This window comes from Tympanuchus pallidicinctus, unplaced genomic scaffold, assembly GCF_026119805.1.
Source record: "Tympanuchus pallidicinctus isolate F22 unplaced genomic scaffold, pur_lepc_1.0 scaffold2, whole genome shotgun sequence".
Lineage (NCBI taxonomy): Eukaryota > Metazoa > Chordata > Aves > Galliformes > Phasianidae > Tympanuchus > Tympanuchus pallidicinctus.
The window spans coordinates 12,154,969-12,179,809 of NW_026294721.1; the positions used below are offsets into that span (position 1 = coordinate 12,154,969).

At 36.3% G+C, this 24,841-nt stretch overlaps 1 protein-coding gene across 5 annotated transcripts in view; it reads right to left on the reverse strand.

Moving 5' to 3' along the window:
• Positions 1 to 24,841, reverse strand: part of SLC2A9 (solute carrier family 2 member 9) — a 92,114-nt gene that overhangs the window by 39,708 nt on the left and 27,565 nt on the right. For all 5 annotated transcript variants that reach the window (XM_052681660.1, XM_052681662.1, XM_052681663.1 and 2 more), the window contains 3 exons: positions 15,306 to 15,438; positions 6,581 to 6,768; positions 4,236 to 4,346 (listed from right to left, as the gene is read on the reverse strand). In XM_052681660.1, the coding sequence (XP_052537620.1) occupies positions 4,236 to 4,346; positions 6,581 to 6,768; positions 15,306 to 15,438 (432 nt within the window). The remainder of the gene's footprint in view (positions 1 to 4,235; positions 4,347 to 6,580; positions 6,769 to 15,305; positions 15,439 to 24,841) is intronic.

A 24,841-nucleotide genomic window follows, 5' to 3' on the forward strand; every position in this document is an offset into this window, starting at 1 on the left:
GATTTTTGATTTCTATTTTTATATCCTTTTGCTTCTGGTATGAATTATACAATCGCAAAACAAAGAAACAGTACCTAAACTGGACTTTAAAGGTACAGCGCCACATTTGATCACATAAGCACAAGCCTAAAGTGTCTTCGCAGGCATATCAGTTCACCTGAATCCATGTTAATGCCATGGCTGGATAAGATCACAGAATCACAGAATATCCCAAGTTGGAAACAACCCACAAAGATCATCAAATTCAATTCCTGGCTCTCACAGGACTGCCCAAAATTCAAACCATATTTCTGAGGGCAAGTCCAAAAACTCCTTCAACTGCAGCCCTTTACTACTGCCCTGAAGAACCTGTTTGAATGCCAAGCCTCCTCCTTGGTAGCTACCAGTGTAGGGATCACTATCAGCAAAGAAATTTATTTCTATTTTGCAGTAAACTATCCATAATCAATCTCACCTGACAGAGAAACTTTTCCACTCAATAAATATGGTTTCCACACTGAATGTCTGCTAGGCTAGCCTGACCAAGATGCAGCCCACACACAGATTTGTTCCAGCCTTCATCTTGGTAGTGCCTGGATCAATTCTTAGGGCAGCACACAAAAAATCCACTATCTAATTCCTGTTGTGTGACTTCAATAAGCTGTGGTATTTTTGAAGCAAAGTTCCTACTAATGATGATTTATTTATTAAAAATTCCATGTCTGTCTTGTGTCAGGCACACAATTATAAAAGACAGATTAGATACTGGCCTTGATCTATGATAGACTATCATGGCTGGAGTTTTATTTTCTAATGTTAGCTTTTGAATACCCTGAAGATAGAACAGACTGAAAAAAAAAAAAAAAAAAAAAAAAGGAACACAACTCAAAAAACATTTTTAATGCTTGAAAGCATGGAGTTGTGTCTACAGAACTTTCATTTTCTGAATATATCCTGCAGAAAGATTTGTACTAAGGAAATGCAGTCTCTAACAGACTGTCGCTCAAATCTACAGAGTGGTGTTTCGTAAGAGATATTTTTTCCTGGAAGGCATTACATCATTAATTCCTTGCATGTAATTTTGTCTGTCCTAAAGCTCTATTGTAATAAAACAATTTAGAAGGAATAATATCCTTGCCTAAAAATGATCACATTGACCATTTGTGGATTAAGGCAGCATGCATTAACAGGATCACAATTTGCAATTCACCCTGCAGTGAAAATATGCCCACTTGCACTCCAGCATGTCTGGGAAGATTTTTGGTCAATATCTCTTTTCTACTGCTTGTTCTTTCTCACTACTTTTCTCAAATATATAAATCTAAGCATGTCTCAGTTCATGGATTTGCTCTATAAAAATTGCACACATTTACATTTGAAACTGTGAAATGAGGATGAAGTTTGTAACAAGTAATTAGTGACTCATTGCATCTAACATAATTCAGTATTTGATATTCTAAATGAATCACTAGGTATTTTTTTTATTTCACTTCTTAGAATGCTTAGTCATGGCTTCTTGGGACTGAGCAAAGCATTTGTAAGTCATTTGCAAATTCACACAATTGAAATTTTACATAGACAAAACAAATTAGCATGGTAGGCAATTTTAGAAGCCAACAGTTTGCTCATGTAGGCAACTATTTATGGCTTTCTACAATTATAGATGATGAGCTATATAAATATTTTGCTTGGATAAAAAAACTATTTTCATTGCCAGGTCACTTTTTTCCCCTTGAATCTGCATGCAGTAGCATACTGATTAGAGACTACCTTTTTCTTCCTATAAAATTCATTAATAAAAATGAGGCTTTCATAATCGTAAAAATCCCCAAAATCTTGTGACTCAATGGTAATTTCTGAGAGCACTGGATCTAGGCAGAGAGAACACCTTTTATTGCACATGGAGAAGAGAGGCAGAATCCCTTGTCCTCCCCAGACACTGGGATAAATTATTAACCAATCAGTCTGACAACAGCTAGAAGATAGTAAGGTGATAAGAGCAGTCAAAACAGATTTGTTCAGTGCAGATCAGTACGACTCCTTTTGCTGTCGGGGAGAAAGCTAAGCAGATAGAAAGAAAATGAAAAACATGATGGATTGTGACTTCAGTAAGCCTTTTGACAGAGTTCCACATGACACTTTATATTTGTGCATATGAAGCTTTTTGTTCCTAAAGTGCAGCACTGGGAACCTTTCATTACTAAATTTATTCTTGTAAATTTCAGGCCACAAGTTCTGTTTTTGAAGATCTTCTTTAGTTTCTGCAAACATTTTTGAGTTTCTGAACTTTAATAAGATTCGATGACACAGGTGATCATAAAAAGAATCATTCTTGCCTAATGAGCTTTTCAGGACCAATGGACTCCAGACAAACAGACACAGAATCCCACAGGGACAGCTATCTCTCTAAGAATAATTTTGCAATTAGTTATTATCATTTCTTATAGCCCATCCCTGGTGTATCTTATATTCAGCAGTCTCAGTGCAAAAATCTTTCTCATACACTGTCTTTTTAAATTGTGAAATGTATTGTTTTAGGATGCTGTTGATTCTAAAAACATTTAGAAGTCAAAAGGTATCTAGACAAATTCAAAGAAAGAAATTCCATCAAGGCTATCAAATATCAACAAAGGTTCATCAACAGATGAATCCCCGTTATTCTCACTGAGGTTCAAAGTCCATGAATTTGAACATCTTGCAGCTGTATAATGATCAGAGGTGGTACTGATTGTATTGTGGACCATTTACTAAAGAGATCTGCTTCTATTACTTATAGGAGTATTTACTGAAACCCTGGAATTTGTTAGCAAGTCTGGTTTCTGCTAAGAAGAACCACAAAAAAATACAAAGAAAGTTAAGTTCTCCCCTTGCTTTTTTCTGCTTCTTCCCTTTTCATCCTTAATAACGTCTGTAAGGCGTACGCACCTGAATCCATATCTAACACTCCCAAATACACTTTTTAAAAAAAGCAAAAATTGTAGTTGAGACATAGCAAGAGGAAGGAAATATCCTATTCTTACTTCTAGGCATGAAAACAAGGAATTTATTCACAGAAATGAGAAGCGGTACAACTTTCAGTTTAAACAATGAATTCATCTCTTGTTCTTTTAAACAGCAGCAGTGGAACGTTTATGAAGATTACTGAAATAAAGATAAGGCTTCAAAGCAACACTTCTCTTGAGCTGAAAGAGTAAATTTTAAGAAAGTAGAGATGCCAATACATGAGCATTACCAGAGGCACAGAAAGAAGTACTGAATGTATTCCTCTCATACATAAAGAAGTTACTAAATATACAATGAAACAAAGTAGGTAGCCACAGCAGCCTCTCTGAATGAGCCATGCTCTGTGCTCTGCTTGAGCCCCACAAATGGATAGCAAGGAGGAACTGAAGATGATAGACCCCATTAATAGAACGCTCTTAATAAAGTGAAATCATTCCCATTGAATTATCATCTCTTTCCACAAAATAGATGTATTCTTCTCTCAAATAGCTGCCATCATAAGAATAATAATAATTTTTACATATATCTTAAAGCAGAGTATCATGAACTTGTGAGAGGTAGGGATTTCCAGGGATTGTACTATCTCCCCATATTAAAAAGTATGTTCCTTAAACAAACAAACACAGACATAAGTAAGTGATGGTTTATGAAAAAAAAAAAGTGGAAATTCACAAAAATGAGAATAAAAAGATCCTTGTGACTACAAGAAAATAAACTTGATAGATATATTTAGTTTAACATTTTGCAGGTCATAAGCAATTGCTGTGCCACTGGAAAGGATTTTTGCCAATGCCTTCCATCTGACATTTAAAAATGCTTGTCTGCTGTGCCCAATATTTTGCAAATACACTTGGTGTAAGATATGTGAAGATAATAAAAAGAAATCTAACAATGAAAGGAAAGAGTATTTGCTCCTTTGCAACCTTCCATTCCAAGGACCTGCCTATTTTTTTCTTGTTTATTGCAATGTAAACAGAAACGAATTTCCTTCAGCAACCAGTGCTGTAGTCAAGTCAGTAATGTGTTTCACTTATGGTGCTTTAGGCCTTGCACTTCCGACCTTCCTCCTCTTCATTCATACAGAGGACAATTAGATTTAGAATTAAATCCAGAAATAGCATTTTCAATTGTTTTTATTAATTACTACACTTAATCTTCAATATACTATTCTGGCCATGTTTTAATCTATATAAGGGGATGAAACCGGTAATTTAAGTATTAAGCATGTTAATGAATTCTTTAACCTTACTTACAGAAGAAACAGCAGCAAGGGTCTCAACGGCACCAGTGCTTAGAGTAACATATGGGATTGTTTTGCTATTGATTCCAGCTTCACTAAAGATGTTGTTTGTGTAGTACCAGATCTATATGAGAGAGAAAAGAATGAGTTATTAATCACTGTGGTTTGGAATACAAGCCTTTGTCATTCAGTTCAAGTATCTCTTAGATTGAGACTTGTTTGGTGAAGAGTCAACAATAGTTTTTAGGATGAAATGAACTGGATTGCAAACACCTGTCACGTTCCTTCCTAACAATTTCAACAATTCCCTTCAAAAGGTTGCCCAGAGAGGTGGTGGCTGCTCTGTTCCTGGAGACATTCAAGATCAGGCTGGACATTTGACAGGAGTTGGACATTTTCAGGAAAGGTGACCTTTACGGATCCCTTTCATGTCAAACATTCTATAATTCTGTGAAAAGAAAGCAGCAAAAAGGCAACTGATGCAACAACACTAATGCATATTACATTGCATGCTGTATGCATACAGATCTCTTCCTACAGCTGCCTGATGCCAGGTCTTCTCTATAGCAAGCTTGAAGAGCACATTACAGTAGGTCTTTTGATTACAGAAAACACACTGCTGCTTGGCCCGCATCCCTAGCAAGATTTCTTGGAGTTGAAAATAAAGACCCTTGGTGGCAGGAGGAATCCCACAGAAGCCTAAGGATCCCATTTGGGAATACTCTGTCAAAGTAACATGCAGTACAATGTATTATTTTATATGAAAATATTAGAAGTCTACCAATGAATTACAACTTCTCTGTAGTTTTGTTCTGCTTTAGAACCAAGATATAATGGTGGAATCTAACTGTTATGAATGTTAAGCATCAGAGATATGTTTTATCAGGTGAAAAGACGCTAATATGAATTCATTTACTGTTGTCAATTGACGTTATGTTGTCTGAAATTCTGTTATAATCAAATAGATTAATATGATCAGGGCTTCACCATGATTTCTATTCTACATGGAAACTGGCGATTGTACTGTTTCTAAACTTTTTTTTTTTTAATTATAAAATAAAGCTTTAAAATTGAGTAAATATACACAGATATCAGCAGGATTATTACAGAGGTCTGCCATTTGGTAATTTCCCCTGAGAGGGACCTGAGAGACTTGCCTGAAAGAGGTCCAGCTTTCCCATATGCCCTGCCCAGATGGTGGTTTTTGAAAAGATCAGACTGACTAACAGGGCACTACAGACAAAGTGAAGGTTGAGAGCTATGACTTAAGAGATGCTTTTGCGGTTAGTGAAACCTTGTTGACAATGACTCACACCCAGCAAGTGATTTCAGACACATCTAGATAAACCGAGAACCAGGCTGACAACATCTGTACCTCTTCCTCATTTTCTGAGCTTTGGGTGACTTGTCAAGGTCAGTCAGGAAAACCAGGCAGAAAAGACAAGGAACCTGAGCTTGTATTTAAGTGTTCCAATACTTCTCTTAATGGCTTTCATCATTTACTTCTGTGCTCTTCATTTTTTGTTTCTGGATGAATCAGTTAATCAATTTCAGAATGTAAATTTGATGTGAATAATATTATAATGTGTAACATGGTTGGAGAAATAAAGTAGAAATAAAACAAAGGTAAGGCTTGAAATAGCTGACTCAATACACAGGTCAAAACAAAAATTTTTCTTGAAGCATTAAATTATACTTTAAAACAACTCCACCTTTCATTTTGGTCTGGATCCCTGACACACACACGCACAAGATATGAGAGTGTGGTTCTGCTCTGCCATGGAATACTGGACAATTTCTGTCACTTATTTAATATCCATAAAGGCCCCAAGCCCTTCTTGTCCTGGAAGTTTATCTGTGTCATTTTATTTCGCTTATGTCATCAATAACGTTAGAGACTCTGGATTAAAATCATAGAATAATTAAGGCTAGAAAAGACCATTAAGATCATTGAGTCCAATGACCAGCCACCCATACCATGCCCACTAAACCATGTATCTCAATTCCATATCTATATGTTTATTGGACACTCCCAGGTACAGTGACTCAACCCAGGAAGCTGTAGAGAATGAAAGGTCTTCCCTGATACGCCTATTCTCCAGAAGTTAATTTCAGTTCTCTTCACAAAAAAGTATCCACGATAAGGAACAAAATATCTTATTAGCACTGAAATCTCATAATTAGGGAAACCGAACAAAACAAACATACCTTACCTATACAAATGTTTTTATAGTTCACTTTACAGCATGAAAACTGAATTATCACTTAATGCACAAAATGACAGTGAGGAGTCACATTTGCAGTTTATTTCAGCAGCAACCATATGCAATAAGATGCAACAGTCTGAAGGACACTTACTGCATTTAGCCCACAAAGCTGGTAGCATCCCATGGTGACGACCACAGTGATGACTTGCCACCGTACAGCACGGGTTCTAAGGAGCTGAAGCACTGACACTAATTTGGTGTTTCTTTGGACTCGACTCTCTGCCAGAACTTCTTCTACTTCTTGAGACACGTCGTCTTTCCTAAGGAAGGTCTGAAATGCTACAAACAGAGATCAAACTTTAAGCTAGACACTAATCATTTGTAACAGACTTGTTGCATGACACGTGAGACAAGCCGGAGACATTCATGGGCTCCAAAATAATTATTCTTCCAAAAATATGATTCTATTCTGGGTATAATCCTTGCAACTTATTTCTGAAACGGCAATAAGAATATAAATAATTTAGCACCATATCAAACCTCTCCCTACATTATTTCATATATAATACCGCATAAAGTCAGAGTCAAAACCCTGCATATGCTGAGAAAGAAAAGTTTAATATAAAAGCAGTTCTTAATGTTATTTAAATTAGCTACTTTTGTGACCAAATTGTATAGCAGATTTTATTGTTACAGATAGATTGGATAGAGAAATAATAATATGTAAAAATGTTCATGTGCCTGATGAAACAAGAAAGGCAAACATTTGAAAGGAACAGCTATTTGTCTTCATAATATATAATTTTCAATGGCATATAGATAAGAATTAACTTCTTCAATATATTTATTACTAGAAAGAATTATCCAAAGAGGTTAAAAACTTTCTATCTATTGACAATTTACATTTAGGAGTGAATTTACCTGATAAATATAAGCAAACAACCCTGTATATTCCTGCAAAAAAAACAACTTTGTATTATATTATTGCATGTTGTTGACTCACTGAGATGCCCTTCCAGTTTGAATGATAAAAGCTTTTCCTCTCACATCTCCTCCAAAAGATACTACAAGTGAATACCTCCTGGTGGAGGTGGTGCATCTCCACCAACCTTGTAATACAGATACGGTATAAATTAATGATTATTTCACCATAATTTTATGAACGTAACCCAGGGGTTGGCTTTTTAAGAGATACTTAAAATGTTCATCTTGGAATGACTGCAGAGAAACAATTACATTAAACATATTCCTGTAATAAGACTTTGTGACCCAGTAGGATGCTTACTCTAAAAACAATCCTTTACACAGCAGGTCACTTAATATTGCTCCTGTTAAAGGAAATGAGCTATTTTTATTAAATGATTAAGTTGAATTACTTATCCTAAGAGCCCAACTCATTTTTGTTTTATCCACTGCTTTGCACAGTACTGCATGTAAATCAGTAACCTTCATATTTTCTGCCTATTCTTTTGGGTCACAAAAAGGACTTAGATGGTCAAGAAAGTAAAGAACATTGACTAGTCAAGAGTAAAACACCTGGCCTCCATTTAGGTTTTGAAGTTAACAGAATTTTAACTTCACTCAGTAGATAAAAAGGCCAAGTAATGGCCATTTGATGCTGTGAGGGGTTGGCCACATGTACAAGCTGGCCTCAACCAATGTGTTATTCTCCATCACTTTGGTAAGTGTGCAGCGCTGCACACTCTGCCAGGCAGACCCTAGTTAACAGAAGGCACCATTTTTCAAAGGATGAATGCTTAGCTCCTCTGTGTGCTGATTTGATTCATAACATTTGTTTATTCTGATATTCAGTTTCTCTTTAGGGAAAGGAGAAATCAGAATTTTTAAATTCTCTAAGACTGCATGTGCATTGTCCTTTCACATCGTTCTTATAAATCAGAAATGAAATAACAAATTCAGAGCTTAGAATCAAGAATTTAAGCTGCTGAGTTTTATTGTCGTGCCACTTCTCACTAATTATTAAATGACTTGCAAAGCACTAGTTAGAATGAGTGTGATGTATTTAAAAGCTATGTTAGGAAATGTAAAGTTGAAAAGATGTGTAGTATTGGAACAACATGTAGCATGCTACAGTCAATGTCTTGTGCTTAAATTACACTTCTGTCAGTACTGCCAGAGCACTGACAAAGAAAATGCAGATAACTGTGAGAATAACCAGGCATATATTACAATATTCTTTTTGAAATGATTCTCATAGATTTTTAAGCATCCAGTTTATTGGTCTAAATTAGGTCAGTGCACAATTTTCTTGATTTTTTTCCTGTCTTTTGAATTCTCTGCATTCCTGTAGGGCACACAAGTTAAAAAATATAGGTGCAGTCAAGTAAAATGGAAGCAATCTGTCTGTTCTGCACAAGGAATCTTGCTGCATTTTGAGAGGGACCAGGAAGTTAAAAAAAAAAAACAAAACAGAAATTACCAAAAATTACAAAGCACAAGGCAGGAAAAAAATATAGACACCTGCTTTCTTTTTCTTCCCTCCCTGGTATTAGGACCAGAGATCTAAAAGTCAAGAGGAAACTTTGACAGATACATAAAATTAACAAGTCAAAAAATGTTAGGAAAATGCTATGCTACTCACACATACTTTTCAGTAAACAACAGTAATTAACAAATTTTCTAGCTACTCAACACATCTTTAAAGTTCTTTCATTAGCACTTTTTTAGTACAGTAAGAATCACACTTTTATACATAATTAATGTGAAAATACACTCTGCACTATTTGGGAAAAATCAAGTCTTTCAATTTGTTATTTTCAATTCTATTCATTTTGCATTTTATACTCCTGCATTACTGGCACTGAAAATCACAGCAGTCATTCCTACCTCCCACTTCAATGGCTTATTTCCTGCTTCTCTCCATAGGGATACCTTGCATTCACATCTGTACCTTGCTTGTAACACTTCTAGCAATCTTTAGATCTTCTCCAGATTTCTTTTTAATTTTCTTAGACCAGAAGATCTAGATATTCAGCAGACTAAGATACATTACCTTTAAAAACAGCAAAAGAAGTGAATGTTTCCAGTCTAGGGAAAAGGAAATAGGAACCCTTACCATTTACACAACTAGTTTCCATTCATCTCAGCTATGTGAAGATGAAACATTTGAAAGTGGTTAAAGGGTCTGAATAAAATCAATATGTCTCTTCTTTAAAACTGACTTATTTAAAACTTTAACTGAAGCTGCAGAAGAGGGACTCAGCTCTATATGGATTCCTAATCCTTTTTCCACTGCAGTACTTCCAAGATTGTGCAAAGGAAACCAAATTACCATACAGACTTCAAGATATTTCAAAAGACCAAAATGCTTTTTTGTGGCTTACAGAACAGAGCCAGCCCCCTGTATGATGAAACAAAAACAGGTGTGGTAACTGCTGGTAGCTGGGGTAATATTTCTTACACCTTTGAAAATTTGAAAAACGAAGCAATACAAAGCTGTTTTGAATAATTCAATAATATTGCCCTGTGTTACACAGTGATATGTTCATTTTCACTGATAATAAAGTACCCTAAAACTGGGGTCTGTAACACTAAGCTTTGTCTAAACTCTCCTCAAACAGCATCTTCTTTGGCTACAGAGACAGAGCACTGGTCTGGATGGACCCAGTGAAGCATCTTCCACTAACACTGGCTTCTGTTCTGGGTGGACATACAGGGAGCTTCACTGCCTCAGTGCTTACAGAAAAACCATCTGACTTCAGTGTTTTTGAATCAGATGTGCAGTAATTTCCTCACAGTAACTTTACATTGTAAAAATATTTGATAAAATGAAAAAAACAGTGTTTCCTCATACCACTGATTTTATCAAAATACTGAATAGCCAGAAGAATAATTTGGAAGTATTTTGCTAAGAGAGATTTAAACAGCTATTTAAATGTAGTAAAATATTAATTAACTGCAACCATGTAGGACAGTGACATTTAATAGTAAACTCCAAAGTTGATATTCCAACTCAGTAAATACAGCTGCAAGCAAAAGACTTGCTCACAGATCTGTGAATTAGCATCTAGTTTGGCATTACATCCATTTCTGTTCTCACACTGAAACTAGCCAAGATGTTCAGAGGAAACAAAATAACAACATACTACATTCAATAAGCACAATAATTGATAAACCAAACTGCACCAAAGTCCATTAAACCAAGTAAATTTTCTAAAAGACACGAGGTTTAGGAAAAACTTGGCAGACACGCTGTAGTAATTCCAACTTTTGGCAGTCAGCTCCATTGTGGTAGAGCCTATACCATGAACGAGCAAGTATAGCTTATAATGCTTAGAGACATATGCAAAAAGCACACATAAACAGAAATAAATCATAGGTGACCTTCCTGACACTCCATCTAAATCACTAGATCTGCAGCATTTTTTTGTTTCCTGCAGTAACTCCGATTTTAATGCCTCCTGTGCATGTAGACTCCATGAGGGGCTTTGTAATAAAAATAATGACTTGCTTTTTAAAATCAGAAATGGCCCTGCTCTTTTATCACATCAAGAGCTATCAACTCAAACTACATCCTTTAGAGTTTTAAAACTACATTATTTTTACACCAGGTGCAATGCTTCTTCAATAACCATGGGAATGTAAATGTGTGACTGAACACAGCAAATGAACAGATTTTGTATGTCACCAGCAGATGTTACTGTGACATTATATCCAAGTTATTTGACCCTTAAGACATAATAATGTTATAGTTTTCTGGGAAGCTAGGGTGCCAAATGGCTTCCATTATTGGTTTACATGACATGTTACTGTAGCTGCATTGAAAATACAGATTTTTTCTTTGCAACAGCATTATTTAGAAGAAATGTATCAGCTCCTCAAATATTTGTAAACACTGCTGTAAGTCACAACATTATTCTGTTTTATCACAGTACTACTGTTGGTCTTGTTTGCATTGCTACATATCTACTAGCCACAGTCACAGATCAGGGATTCATCTGGCATACAACAAATACTCAACAAATACCAAATTCCTGTTTCACCACTGTAGAGTTTGAGTCTTAAATGAAGAGAATAAATTGGATACAATTACAACCACCGATTTCTTTTTCTTCCTGATCCTACCCTGTTATCCTTTGCTCCCACAGCTTCCTAACAATTTAATGGTGATCTCTTTCCAGAGTCTTCCAATCACTTGAATATCTACTTCTCCTCCATCATCTGGTGAGCATTAAGATGATACAAGATGAATGTCAGGTATTTTTCTCCTTTCTTTTATTCCAAAGAGAGGCGACTTGGGATGGTTCTTCCCTCTCTCCATTACCAGACTTCTAACTTACTGAGTGAAGCAGGATTATAGATTGTGCTGTTGAGTCCAGTCAATCATTCTGCCCCCAGATAGTTCTCCAACATTCAGCAGTGAAATAGGAATACAGGATTGGTTTCGACTGGTGGTAGTCTCAGGGAGCCAGATACAGGATATTGACTCCAGAAAGACCAGCAGTGCTCAGCTCCTAGCACTGCTTTTAGCATAGTATCCACAAGGACAAAAGTTACCTGAACCCTGTTTATCCCTGTGCTCATGAAATAGTTTGCCTCATACAGGTGTGTTTTACCCTCAGACATGACACCTGCCTACTCTTGCCTCATTTCTCTTTTTTGTCACTTTGCTCCATTTTCCTCGTTGTGTCTCTTGTTTGTCACTTAAGGGTATCATGCTCTTTTACCCTGCTGCCAAAAAAGAGAATGAGGCCACTTGTAATTTGGTAGTTATAATGTGGTTAATCTCCTGAGGGCAGAAAAAAAAATGGAGAGATTGAAGCAGGCGCAGAACTCTGTGGAAACTCAGTGACCTACATTATACCACTGGATTTTTATTACTCTAAAATAATTAGGAAGATTAACATTATCATTTCCATTTTAGAAGCTTTTACATAGAGTATGTTATAAAAAGATGTAATGTAGTCATTTGCCTTAAATACAGTGGACCTTTTGCAAATAATGGTTTTATATTTCTCCAAAAAGACATAATCCACAATGAAATGCACAAAATTTGCACAAGTAGCCTTCTTCCGTTAGGGGAAAGAGAAAAGGATTTAGTCACAAAACAGGCTTGCACATTTCTCATATTAATATGCAGATCCAACCTAAGACAAATAATTCCAGAGCATTACTGTAGTCATCATTATAATGGAGAATACTGCATTGTCATTAATGGCTTAGATCAGTAGTTTTTTCATGATTCTCTAGTCTCCCTAATACACAGGCTTTTCCTTACACATTTCTACAGATAAAACTAAAATGCAGACCATTTTTCTTGATTGTTGATTCAGTTATTCGCATTCCTATTCTGTGAATCCCTCCCACTAGCTTTCATTATTTTGCTGCATTACAGAGGCTCAGCTCTTGTCTCATCTAGATTTCTCTGTGTACCCTGGTGGGGAGGAAATCTCCAAATCCCACCCATCAGGCTGAAAGTGCAGGTTTCTCTGGTCATTTTTCACCCAGGCACTCCATGAATCACACAGGCATCTTCCCCACCTATCTGTGTACTAAACACACATAGAATCATAGAATTGCTCAGGTTGGAAAAACCTTTGAGATCATCAAGTCCAACTGCAACCTAACCATACTACCCCAACTCTAACAACCCTCTGCTAAATCTTGTCCCTGAGCACCACATCCAAACGATTTTTGAGCACTTCCAGGGATGGTGACTCAGCATACAAAGATACTTTTATTTGCAAATCTATGTTAGGAGAAGGGAGATTATAAAGGATGTGCAATGGTAAGAAAAAAAATGCTTATTTCCCTAATGTGATTTACAATAAGCCATGTAGATACTTTACAACAGAGAAATATGATATGATCTATACTGACTTACAGAGGGGATTTTATGGAGAGTGAACAGCTAAATCCTACCTAACAACGATCCGCACCTATTCTGCATCTGATATCCTAACAGGTTGCCTTGCCTGGGAAGCAAGTGGTCTAATCTTGGGTGAATGACTAGTTAGTAGGTAAAGAAAGGGAAGAAAATTGATTGGAATATATCAACATTACTGTCCTAGACTCTTAACACAGATCTATCTATATTCACCAGTTACCAGCTGTATTTAAATCTCTGCAGATTACATTCAAAAAGAGTTTCTATACATACTACACTGCATATCAGGGTTAAGTCTTGATTTTGGAATTAATCAGGCCCAAAGGCTTCTATTCATATCCATCAACTTTAAAAATTTAGTGCTATCAGACTCCTTTGCCTTTTGGTGCCTAATTTTACAGCTTTACTTGTCAGAGTGGCTCCTGAAATCCACCTTCTCATCTGCAGGAAACCTTATTAAGCTACTGGCTGAAGACCCTCTCATCTCAATTACCATATCACTGGAAATAAGATGTGGGTAACTTTGCTATTCTGATGTCTTCTACTTCAAAATCCACCTCCGATGCTTCTAGATTCATTTTCAAACATTTTTAGAACACGTGTGTTCTGAAAACATCCTGGACTGCAATTGGCCTGTTACCAACAGTAAGTGGTGTGAATTTCCAAGCAGGTGGGGTTATTTTCATGAGAAATTATGGCAGTTTCTAAGCTCTACATGCAAGAGAAGCAGCTCTACTCTTACTAGTGAGGTTTCCAAGCACTGTGGAAGTATTGTGAATAGATCTCTAAAGCAAGTCTAATATTATGCAACATGATTGCAGATGCAGGCTCTTTGCCATACATAGCAAATACATTTGCAATTTTATCAGGTTGAACAGAGACAGTTTAAGTTTGGCACCAAAAGATATTTTCTCCAAGCCCAGGCATAGTGCTACAGAACTGAGCTACTCAACTGCCTGCCCTAAGCTGCTTGCCATGGTTTCCCTCTGGAAAAGCTGTTTTCTGCCTCCTCAAGTCTCTGCAAAGCTCAGAATTCTTCTCAAAGACAAGTTTCTTTTACAATTAAACAAACAAACAAGCAAACTATCTGATCCTAATCTTCCTGCCAATATTCCATTGTATTTTGTTGCCATACAACAGATAGCAGCAGAGGAGCAGTCTGACAAAAGAGTGTCTGACATAGAAATGCATATGAAGCAAAGGTGTGTCATTGAATTCCTCCCTGGGGAAGAAATGGCTCCCACTGACATTCACTGACACTTGCTGAACATTTATGGAGACCAAATATATTACAAACAGGCTCTTCCCTTCTATGTACAGTCCTCTTTTTAAATTATCACTACAATAAGCAAAAATAAACTTAGTGTGATGATGTACTGGGAATCGTAACTGGCCATGGTTATTTCAAAGGGCAGAGTATGCAAAATCTGTAATATCAAAAAAAGTTTATGCATAGAATGTAAGTTAAGAGCAAAATATTCTGGTCGGTGTCTGTGAAACTGAAGCAAGAAATATGGGAGCACTGAACATTTTCAGATAAATAGATGTGTGCTATTTTTATCAAACTAACAGAGGTTGTTGAGTCATAGAACATGCAATAAACAAAGCCACTATGGAGCAAAAGAAAAAAAAAAGTGCTTTCATTAAGAAAATGGCAAAGACTTTACATAAAGGACAGTCAATAAACACTGAAATCTTCTTTCACTCCCCAATGAACATTGCATATAGTGTCTGACACATAGCAAGAGGATGATTTAAGTTTCTATCACTGAGCATAACATTATATAAGTTAGCTTGCTGGAGAAATTCATGTATAGAAAAAAAAAACCCAAAGCAACAGTGATTTTTAGTGACATACAGAAACAAATGGAAAAGGCAAGGGGAAAATAATTGCCAGGAGCATATTTACAGTTGGAATATTCTGATTTCACTAATATAAAAATTCCTTTCCAGACTGCACCCCTACAAAAAAAAAAAAAAAAAAAAAAAAAAAAAGCTTTATTACAAGAATTCAAGTAACACATCATACCTTTTTCTGCCTTACTGGTATTATGTTTTTCAAGTAGGAGGTAACGAGGACTTTCAGGAAGAAAAGGTAGAATCACAATTTGTACCAATGCAGGAACAACGATCACTCCAAACAAAAAAGGCCAGCGAGATTCCTGCAGACAGAAGCAAATATGATAGTCAGTAGTATTTTCTCATAGTGAAACTAGGAACAAAAATAGCTTTGATGGAAAGTGCTGTAAGTTCATCATTTGACATATTGTGCCAATGAACCGGGTAACATCTTCTTCCTGAGCTCAGTAGGAAGTCTGAACACTTTTGTCTTAGATCTCCTTCCTCAAGGGACGAGGAAGACAGAATTTAGGTCATCAACTGACTGAGCATGGAAAGAGAGGCAGGGGAACTAGAAAACAGCATTACTTCACACGTTTTTCCTTTCCTTTGGCATTAACAACCATACACACAAAAAATATTTAAATATACTCAAATATATATTCTACAAGTCATCCTCATTTGCACCAATATCACACATTCATCAAGAAAACAGAGAGTGGCTGGAGAAGAAAGTTGCCTGAAGTATAACTTTCTGCAGCAAAGTGGCCTGCTATCAGTCCATGTTCTTATGATACCTTTTCTTCCAGTTATCTAATACCAAGATGCATTTTTCTTTAGTAGTTCAACATTCATCTATTTAACTCAATTCTTTCTAATCTGAGAATTGGTCCTTAATTGAAAAGTCTGCTGAGACTTCAGTGCACCTACTGCTCAGGCATAATGTCTAGCACATTTTCAAAAGCTTGGCTAGATCAAAAGCAGATTGCACCACATCCTCTCTGATTGAACTCTGAAAGGCACAGGGAGTTTGGATCCACTCTCCCTCTCAAAATGAATCTGTCCATTCAGACCCCAAATTTTCCCTAAACAGATCTGGCTACATTTTATTTCAATATAATTTTCCACAGTCAAATCAAAATTCAGAAGTCCTCCAGCTAATTTCTGTTGACAGTTTTTATCTTATGATTTCCCACTTCAGCAGTACATCTTCTCAAACAGAACACACAGCACACCATGAAAACCTGAGCTGGGATTTGGGGTAGTTTAACAACTGCAGGCAGAATGAGAGGGGCATTTCCTAATTGCTGATTTCTGTTGTCCTTTCAGTGACAGGTTATTTTTGTTAAAATCTCTGATGAGAGTAAAAAAAACTGGAGAAAGGAATTTTTCAAAGAATTCAAGCATCGATCTTACCAGTCCTTCTCAAAGCCTTTGTTACCATGAGGACTTCAAGATCCTGTTCCTTCATTCTGAATTTATTTATTATTTTAGATTCAGTAGAGTGTAGAACTCTACCCAGTATACAAGCATCAAGACTGAACGATTATCAGTCTTATTTTAAAAATGAGAAAATTAAAACTTTAAGAATTGTTAATAAATCACATATGCAAAATGGGCTCCTGATGTTAAGAAACTTAAGAAAACATGCAACGTTTTTTAAAGTTGTATTATAAATCTGCCTGTAAACAGACATTTATTTTACACAGTTATAAAAAAAAATCCTGTTTAATCTCTATCATTGTTTCCTATAATATAAATACTCTTACTACATACTATGTAGGTTTATAAGGCTTAAGAACTTTTTTCAATACCTCAATAATAATAATAATAATCAAAAATTAGCTCTTCGTTGTCACATCTTATTTCCTGTAGGCTTTCTTTCCACAATACCAAGGCCACTTTTTAAGGTGTGTATTATTACGATGACTATTCTGCCACCCTACTGGGACTTGCTTGGAATAATATTTCTACCTTTTTAAATTCTCCCAGACCGTATGGTTTTCTACTTCACTTTTCTCTCAGGTAACTCTTCCTGAAAGTGCTATTTTGAAATAAATAGGAAAAAGATTGAACTTCTGAACCTACACTCCACAGTAAATAACACACTCTGACAATATAATAGAATTTTCTCCTCATAAACCACTGAGCTTCCTTTATTTCCTCTATGAAGGATTTTTGATTTACTTTTTATTATGCTAACTTCAAAAAAGAATTTGAAATAAAACAATCAAATATACTTTCACATTCTGAAAGGAAGCTTGATCATCCCTGAATTTTGTAATTTAATTGAACTCGTATGACTGTGATGACACTGCTGTTTCGCCCTTTAGATATGGGGTAAACATTTCATTTTGATAGGAAAAGTTAAGAAGTTTATTTTATTTTTAACCATATTATAGAAAATAAGCAACTGGTAAGCAACTAAAATCAGTGGAAACGTTTCCATCCATTTCAAAAGGTTTCAGATGGAGCCTGTTCAATTCTTCTACAGAATTTTGGTTCTAATTGTTTTTCTGTTAATTTACATTATCTACATTCATATTCTTCACCTCTATACAAAAAAGAAATATTGAGACTAAACGGAGTTTAGAAGAACTACATTTGTTGGGATGAAAGCATAAATATGAACTGCAGAAAATCAAGCTGAATTAGACATTATACAAGGAAATAAAGAAAGAAGGGAAAGGAAAGGTACCCTGATGTTTTTAACAGAACCTGTTCTGGGACAATGCTCAGAAGCAATAATTAAATGAAGACACAAGACATTTTAAGCATGACTTGAAAGCTACTTCAGTGCTTTGCTTCAATTGTCACTAAGGAGAAGAATAGGGGCATTACTGAAAGGAAAGAAAACAACCCCATCACATTTTATTTCACAAAAAACTTAGAAGAGCATTAAATATTTTAATTACAGAGGACTTGACTCATCACCTGCTTAGAACTGGTACAAATAACATGTCAGGATGGTACGATTTCAATTTTGAACTGTCACATTGTGAATATTTGCTTAGGCTGAGACAGGAAAAACCCAGCTTTGATCTATTTACAAAAGACAGCTAAGTAGAGGAGCAAGTTTGACAACCACATACTCAAAGGCTGATATAATAAAGAGCAAATCTGCAGAATTATGTGGTGGTAAATATATGTGTGTGCGTGTGTAAATCATGCCTACGGTTTGTCAATTAAACAAGATAAAACTATATTAGAATACAGTAAAGCAAATGTTATTATGTCAGAGAATTATTGGCTAAAATGTAGAAAATGGAACAAGTTAAGAGATGGAAAACAAACTAGGATGCAGAAAACGTCAATAAGCCCTGCTGACTGTTGCACTATTGGACTGTATGCAGTTCAATGGCCTGTTTAATTATTGGTTATGTTTAATATTTGTTAATTAGAAAATATTTATTGATAAAGTGATAAGACACTTTCATCACAGGAAAGGCTAAAATTATACACATATATATAACAATTAAAAAAGAGATAATTGAATTGTTGTCTGTCATATAGTAGAAAAGGGAAGATGGGCTGTATTGCCCTATAAATAGCTACTCATTTTGGCAAAAAAATTGTCAGGCCAGTTAAGTCTCCTAACACAAGATGCATAATAGGAACAAAAAAATTGAGTGAGGAAATATATAATTTCTATAGGTTCTATTATCTCAATAGACAAATAATTTTAAAATTTGTTTTAAAATCATAGTTTTAAAAGCGTAACAGCCACCTCACAGGAACTTCTGTAACTTTATTTTGGCAAAATATAATCACACATATGCAAAAAGAATCACATCTACTGTAATTTCTAGATGCCTTGAAGCAACCTGCTGCAGCCCCAGAGGGATGGAGATCTCCTAGGTTTTGTGCATCTGCTAGCCCCATGGGGGTACCTAAGGTACTTTTCCACTGGAATATACCACTACTAGCATCCAATAAGATTTTACTCCACTTTACTTCTCGCAAATCATTAGATGTAATGAGTGTTATACTTTTCCATTTTACAGTTAGATATTTGAAATCACAGATAGAACATGCTGGGAATTAGAGAAGGACCCTGGAAAACATTAGTGTGTGACCCTTTTCTGCTGCAATGGAAGCAACAAAGCCATGATTTCTTATTCTACAAAAAGCATGCATCCATGAGGCATAAGCTACTTTCATTTCCATGATGCATCACAGAATTGCAAGAGTTCACTGACAGTTCTCCTCTCTCTCTCTTTGCTACAAGAGTTCTTTATTCTACATTTTAATAATGTGTAGATTATCAATCCAACCTTGAAAGATAAATATCTTTAACCATAGTTTTTGTCTCGGAAGATAGAGGTATAGAATAAAAGAACTCAGAACAGTATGAGGAAGACTGATTGACTCATACTTTGTGTTATAACGTGCAAGATCTATCTGAAAAGAATCTCAAAATTTTTTCATTGGTGTCCATCTGCAGACTGTGGGCATTAGAGCAATTCTGAATTGCATTTGTTTCTCGTTTGTGACATACAGACTGTTTTTAAGGAATCCTTGAACCTGAATCCAGAGTCTAACAAGGAAATAAGAATACTTAAAGGAATTTCAACAGGTAAAGGCAAAGAGCAGCCTTCAGCAACGCAGCCTGTAAGACTATTGATTGCATCACTTTTTTAGTGCAAACAAAGGAGTACTTTTGAAAGAACTTGGTAAAACAGCATGAAAGATTCCTAAACAAACTTTCCTAAGTACACAGCTGTCCATCACTTCAAATATGTGATTTTCAAGGCGTCTTGTAATTCATTACAGTTTGACCAGGGACCTACAAAAGTTCTTAGAGCTGATTTGAAAAAAATCACCTTTCCAAGTTGTATGAAGAACTGATTTGAAAGGAACTCATTGTAGTAATCTTTCCTTACCAGACACATAGTACAGCTGCAGTATAGATAAAATTCAGTAAAATTAAGAAAATTCTGAATGTATCTAGTGGAGGCAAAGAAAAACCTGGAAGAAGACAGTGTGCCACTCAAGTCTATTCAGAAGGCAAACTCTGTTTAACTCTGCTTACCCAATATGGAATTGCCAATAAGAGCCATTATCTTCACACAGCTTTTTCTCCTCAGCAAGACACTTCCTATCTTTGTTCACTGCTGCTCTCTCCTGCACCTTGTATTCTCTTGGATGACCAAAACTAGCTTCATTCAAGAGATGGACACATCAGGAATTTTCCTGTTTGCTTAACTATTTCCCCCCTGGAAACACCTACAGGAGCAATAGAAATTGCTCAGAAGGTGCTGCCCTAATAGGCCTTAGGAGATGAGCAAAGCAATGTGCTTAGTATGACATGCTACCCGCTATGAAACAGTGTAATCTATCTAGACAAGTATGATCTATAAAGACTTGAAATGTATAAAAAGGAGTTTGTAAATTAAACAAAACCTACTTTTCCACTGGCCTACCTACAGCAGACATCTGTTCTGGTCTGAGAAGCAGCCGGACCCAGGCAGCCACAGGGGAAATTGCAGCAACAATTCCAGTTTTACCTATCCTGATTTCATGCATATAATTTTATATAGCTTTCTTATAGCTATACAAAAATGGAAATGACACAGAATCTACATCTACAGCATTTAAAAGATGTTAACACACTATGGGAAAGCTTTGGCGTGAAACACAGACTTACATGCAGGAGAAACATAGCTACAGAAATACCTGAAAATATGTGGAATATGCCAGAATTAGGCCAGAGAATATTCCCTCAAGATCATAAGTGCACATTTGAACTTTTAGAACTGAGGCTGACAATGCACTGGCAAGGGATCTGTAGGGAACAATCTGTCAAAAAAATTCTCTGGCTGATTTAATTTCAGAATCACAGAAAGAAAGAGGGAACACCTGAAGGGCAGTGTTTTAACAAATGACAAGCCTGTTTTCTCCTTCAATATGCAGAAAGCTGCACACGCTATATAAGCAAAAATGTCCTAGATTAAATAATCTTGTAGCCAGTAGCAGAAATTCAGCTCTCATGTTATGGCAGATAACATGATTCCATTCCTGTGGGCCAACATCAGGTTGTCATCTGCAGTTGCCATGGCTTCCTGATGAATTAACAGCTCTAGAATACAGAAGGCTAAAATGAGACGCTGGCAAATAAAAACGAGTATATTATCCTCACAGTGGAATCACAGAGTATCCCAAGGTGGAAGAGACGAACAAAGCTCATCGAGTCCAACTCCTGGCACCACACAGGACCACTCAAAATGAGACCCTCTCTCTGAGAATGTTGTCCACATGCTTCTGGAACTCTGGCAGCTTGGTACCACAACCATTGCCCTGGGGAGCCAGTTCCTGCGCCTGACCACCCTCAGGTGAGGAACCTTTCCTGATATCCATGCTTCATGCATCAGGCAGTCACATGGCTCAACAAGAACTCCAAATATCAGCTTTCCTTCCCGATAACGATTGTGAAATTTCTCCAAGGAGGATCTCAGTGTACTTGTTTGTACTGCCCAGACGTGGCCTCTTCAAGAAGACAGACACAACTGTTGTTAAGTGTTGCTAAAGAATTGAATGGGGCCAAACATCCAGATAGAGTCTCAAGGACTTAGTATAGTTCTATGTCCATGCAGTCTGGAAATCAGTCATGTGTGAACTTGAGTGAAATTTTAAAAAACCTTCTGTAGCTGTTTTACAATTAAAGGAGAATAATAAGTGATCTGTGCTCTAAAAAGCTCTATTTTCTTGTTTAAGCCAGTGAAAGAACCCAGACCAAGAAGAATATAGCTCCTTTAATTAATTAGAGGACCACACTCAGTCATGAGAATGATGAGTAATTCTAAGTGTCCTAAATAGTCATCAAATAAGTTGCTGCTTTTTCTTGTGTTTTATGGTTGTAGCTGCACTCTGTATTCTGATCACTAGACAGCTTTACCACAGTATAATTTCCCAAGTCTCTACAGAGATTTCATTATTGTGGTTTACCATAGGCTATAACATATCGGAATCAAAGCCTTGAATGAGAAGCATTGCTGCAATTTTGGTGAATGGGTCCTGCGTGGAGCCAGGTGTTGGACTCAGTGATGCTTGTGGGTTTCTTCCCACTTGGGATATTTGAGATATTTTATGAACATGAAGATTAGTAGTGATGAGGGGAGACCATTTCTACAGGTGAGGAAAAAAACAAAGATATGAAGGATTAAATAATATTTGACCAAAAGAGCAATGAAAATAAACTGACAGAATTGGTTATGAAAAAAGAAGGAAATGAGAAGATTCTCAACCATTAGCACTTCCAGTAGAACACTTAGGAAGGCTGCTGTGATAGGAAAAAAGAAATTAATACAAATCTTGATAATCTTTCTGAAGAAGAAATCATGATATGAATTGTGTAGAAAGTAGGAAATTGGACTGCGTGGCACAGGGCAGCACTTCCTCACTTTTTAACTCTAGCGCTTCAGACATTTTCGGCATGATCTTGGAAACAGAGATCAGACCAAAAACAGAGATCAGAGTTGCATTCATGGACTGCAGTAACAAGGCCATTTACCCCAGCACCAAGTCTGGACCTGTGGACATGCCTCCTGCATCACCTGTACTAGTTTTATAAACAAAAGTTTGTTAAAAATCACTATGGGTTGCTTAACCTACTTGACACAATGACCAGTTAGCACTTTCTGAATTGCCTCAAGTAATACTCAGAGCTTCAGATCTATTTTCATCACTTTTCCACATTTAAATGAACAGTTTCATTCAGTAAGTGAGGAAGTTACCAATTAGGTAGTTAATAAAACCTGGTAAGGCTATGCCCCAAAGCCTGTGTAAATCCTTTTCTGTAGAAAGACTTCTATAGAACTACTGAAGGCAACAATCACATATAATCCAGCTAAATGCATTAAGCTCCAATTTAAAAGTTAAATTTTCTGCTCAAGCTACTTCAGCCAGGAGTCTGTTCCAAACATCACTCTGGTGAATTTCAGCAAGCAGTTTCTCACAGAGAACACTTCTTGTTAGCAGTGTTATCCCTGAGATTAAGCAAACCTCTCCAGCTCTTCCTTCTAAATTAACAAGGTGCAGTCAGTTCCTCTTCCTTTATTTCCTCACACAGGCATGTGATGTTCTTATCACCTTCTCTTGTAAGAGGGAAAGTTGGCCATTTTTGCAGCCCTTCTCACATCAATTCCTATTCCAGACAGCCTCTTCCAACAAGATGTCCAGATCAGCCTTTATCCCTCCTTTCATCAAAAGCATCACAGCTTAGATACTATAATTAATAACATCAATACCACAACCATAAAAACAGCAAAAGTTTATGTGAAGTTTTAAAACAAGATTAAAAATTAGGTCATTGCTAGACAGACTTAACCAAGGTGTTTTTCTGGATACTAATGTCAGCAGTTGTACTTAAAGTTATCACTGATGACAAGCTCCAACAGATTGGAGCTTCCTTCTCTAGTTGCTTTAAAAAATGTACAAATTTCAGAAGCATAGAATTATACCACAGAATGTCACATTACAGCCTTGGCCTAAGTTGTAATGAAAATCATTTCAGAATTCTGAGGAAAGGAGGAGTTTGTTCTACACTGGCAACTGAAATCATTAAGACACTGTGAACATGTAGCTCTCTCTGAAATACAGTGGCTGTGGATCTAAAATACTGTCTTCACTTCAAATGTATAAGAGATTGCTCCAACAAGAGAAAGAGGAGAGAAAAATATAGTGATCTGGAAACAATTCCATAAGCTCTCACATCATTACTGAAGAGAAGCCACAATATTAATCAGCAAGAAGCTGATATCTAGAAAGCAGCCAGTAAGTCTTGATTGTACCTTTAAATATAACTAAATACAGTGACAGAAGTTTGAGAGCAATTGCCATGGAGAGAAGGAGGAAAGTATTGCAAGAGCTGAAGAATCCTGACAATCCTGAAAAATCAAAATCCGTATTTGATTCCTTCCACCTTCAACAGAAGAGTCTGGCAAATGCTTTTTCCTATCTTACTGATATCAAGGGAAACAAAAAGCTATGGAACAAAATCCTGGCTTGGCTGAAACCAGTAGAAAATTAGATAGAGTAGGATAAGACTACTTGGAAATGATTTCAAACAGCTCGAGGTTCCCTACCTCCAGTGCTAAATTTTATTAATCTATTAAAAGGAAAATACACCCACAAACCCAACTAGATAAATCAAGCTAACTGCCATAATTTCATTGGAACAGTGCTAATTCAAACAGGCCAAAACTTAGCTCCTTTCACAGATCGATGTTACTAATCCTGAAAAGGAATGATTTTACAGATAAAGTATATTTCCTCTTACAGAAACTAATTGTTAACTTCAATGATGTAATACTAACTACTAGTATACCGAACCAGTTTGCAGAAGCAGAATTGCAATCTTCTTAATTTGGAAGGGATAAAGAGAGAGAGAAGAAGAGAGCCTAAACAAAAAAAGCAAGAGTGATATGAAAACAAGGAATAGGTAAATTCTATTCAAAATATCGCAACGATCTAGCAAGGAAGTACGAATTTTCACACAACACCTTAACTTTAGAAGTGTATTCATGGTTTGTTTGTTTGATTAGTTTTTAAATAAAATTTACCACTTAAGAACTGACAACAAGCAGCTGAATCAGCATCTTGGCATTTTTAATACTCTCCTGTAAAATTCTGGCTTTCAAAGCAAGAAGAACATTGTAGAAGACAGGCAAGGAAATGAAAGCCAGCTAAAGTTCTTACCTAAGATCTGATGCCTTAAAGGAGCACAGA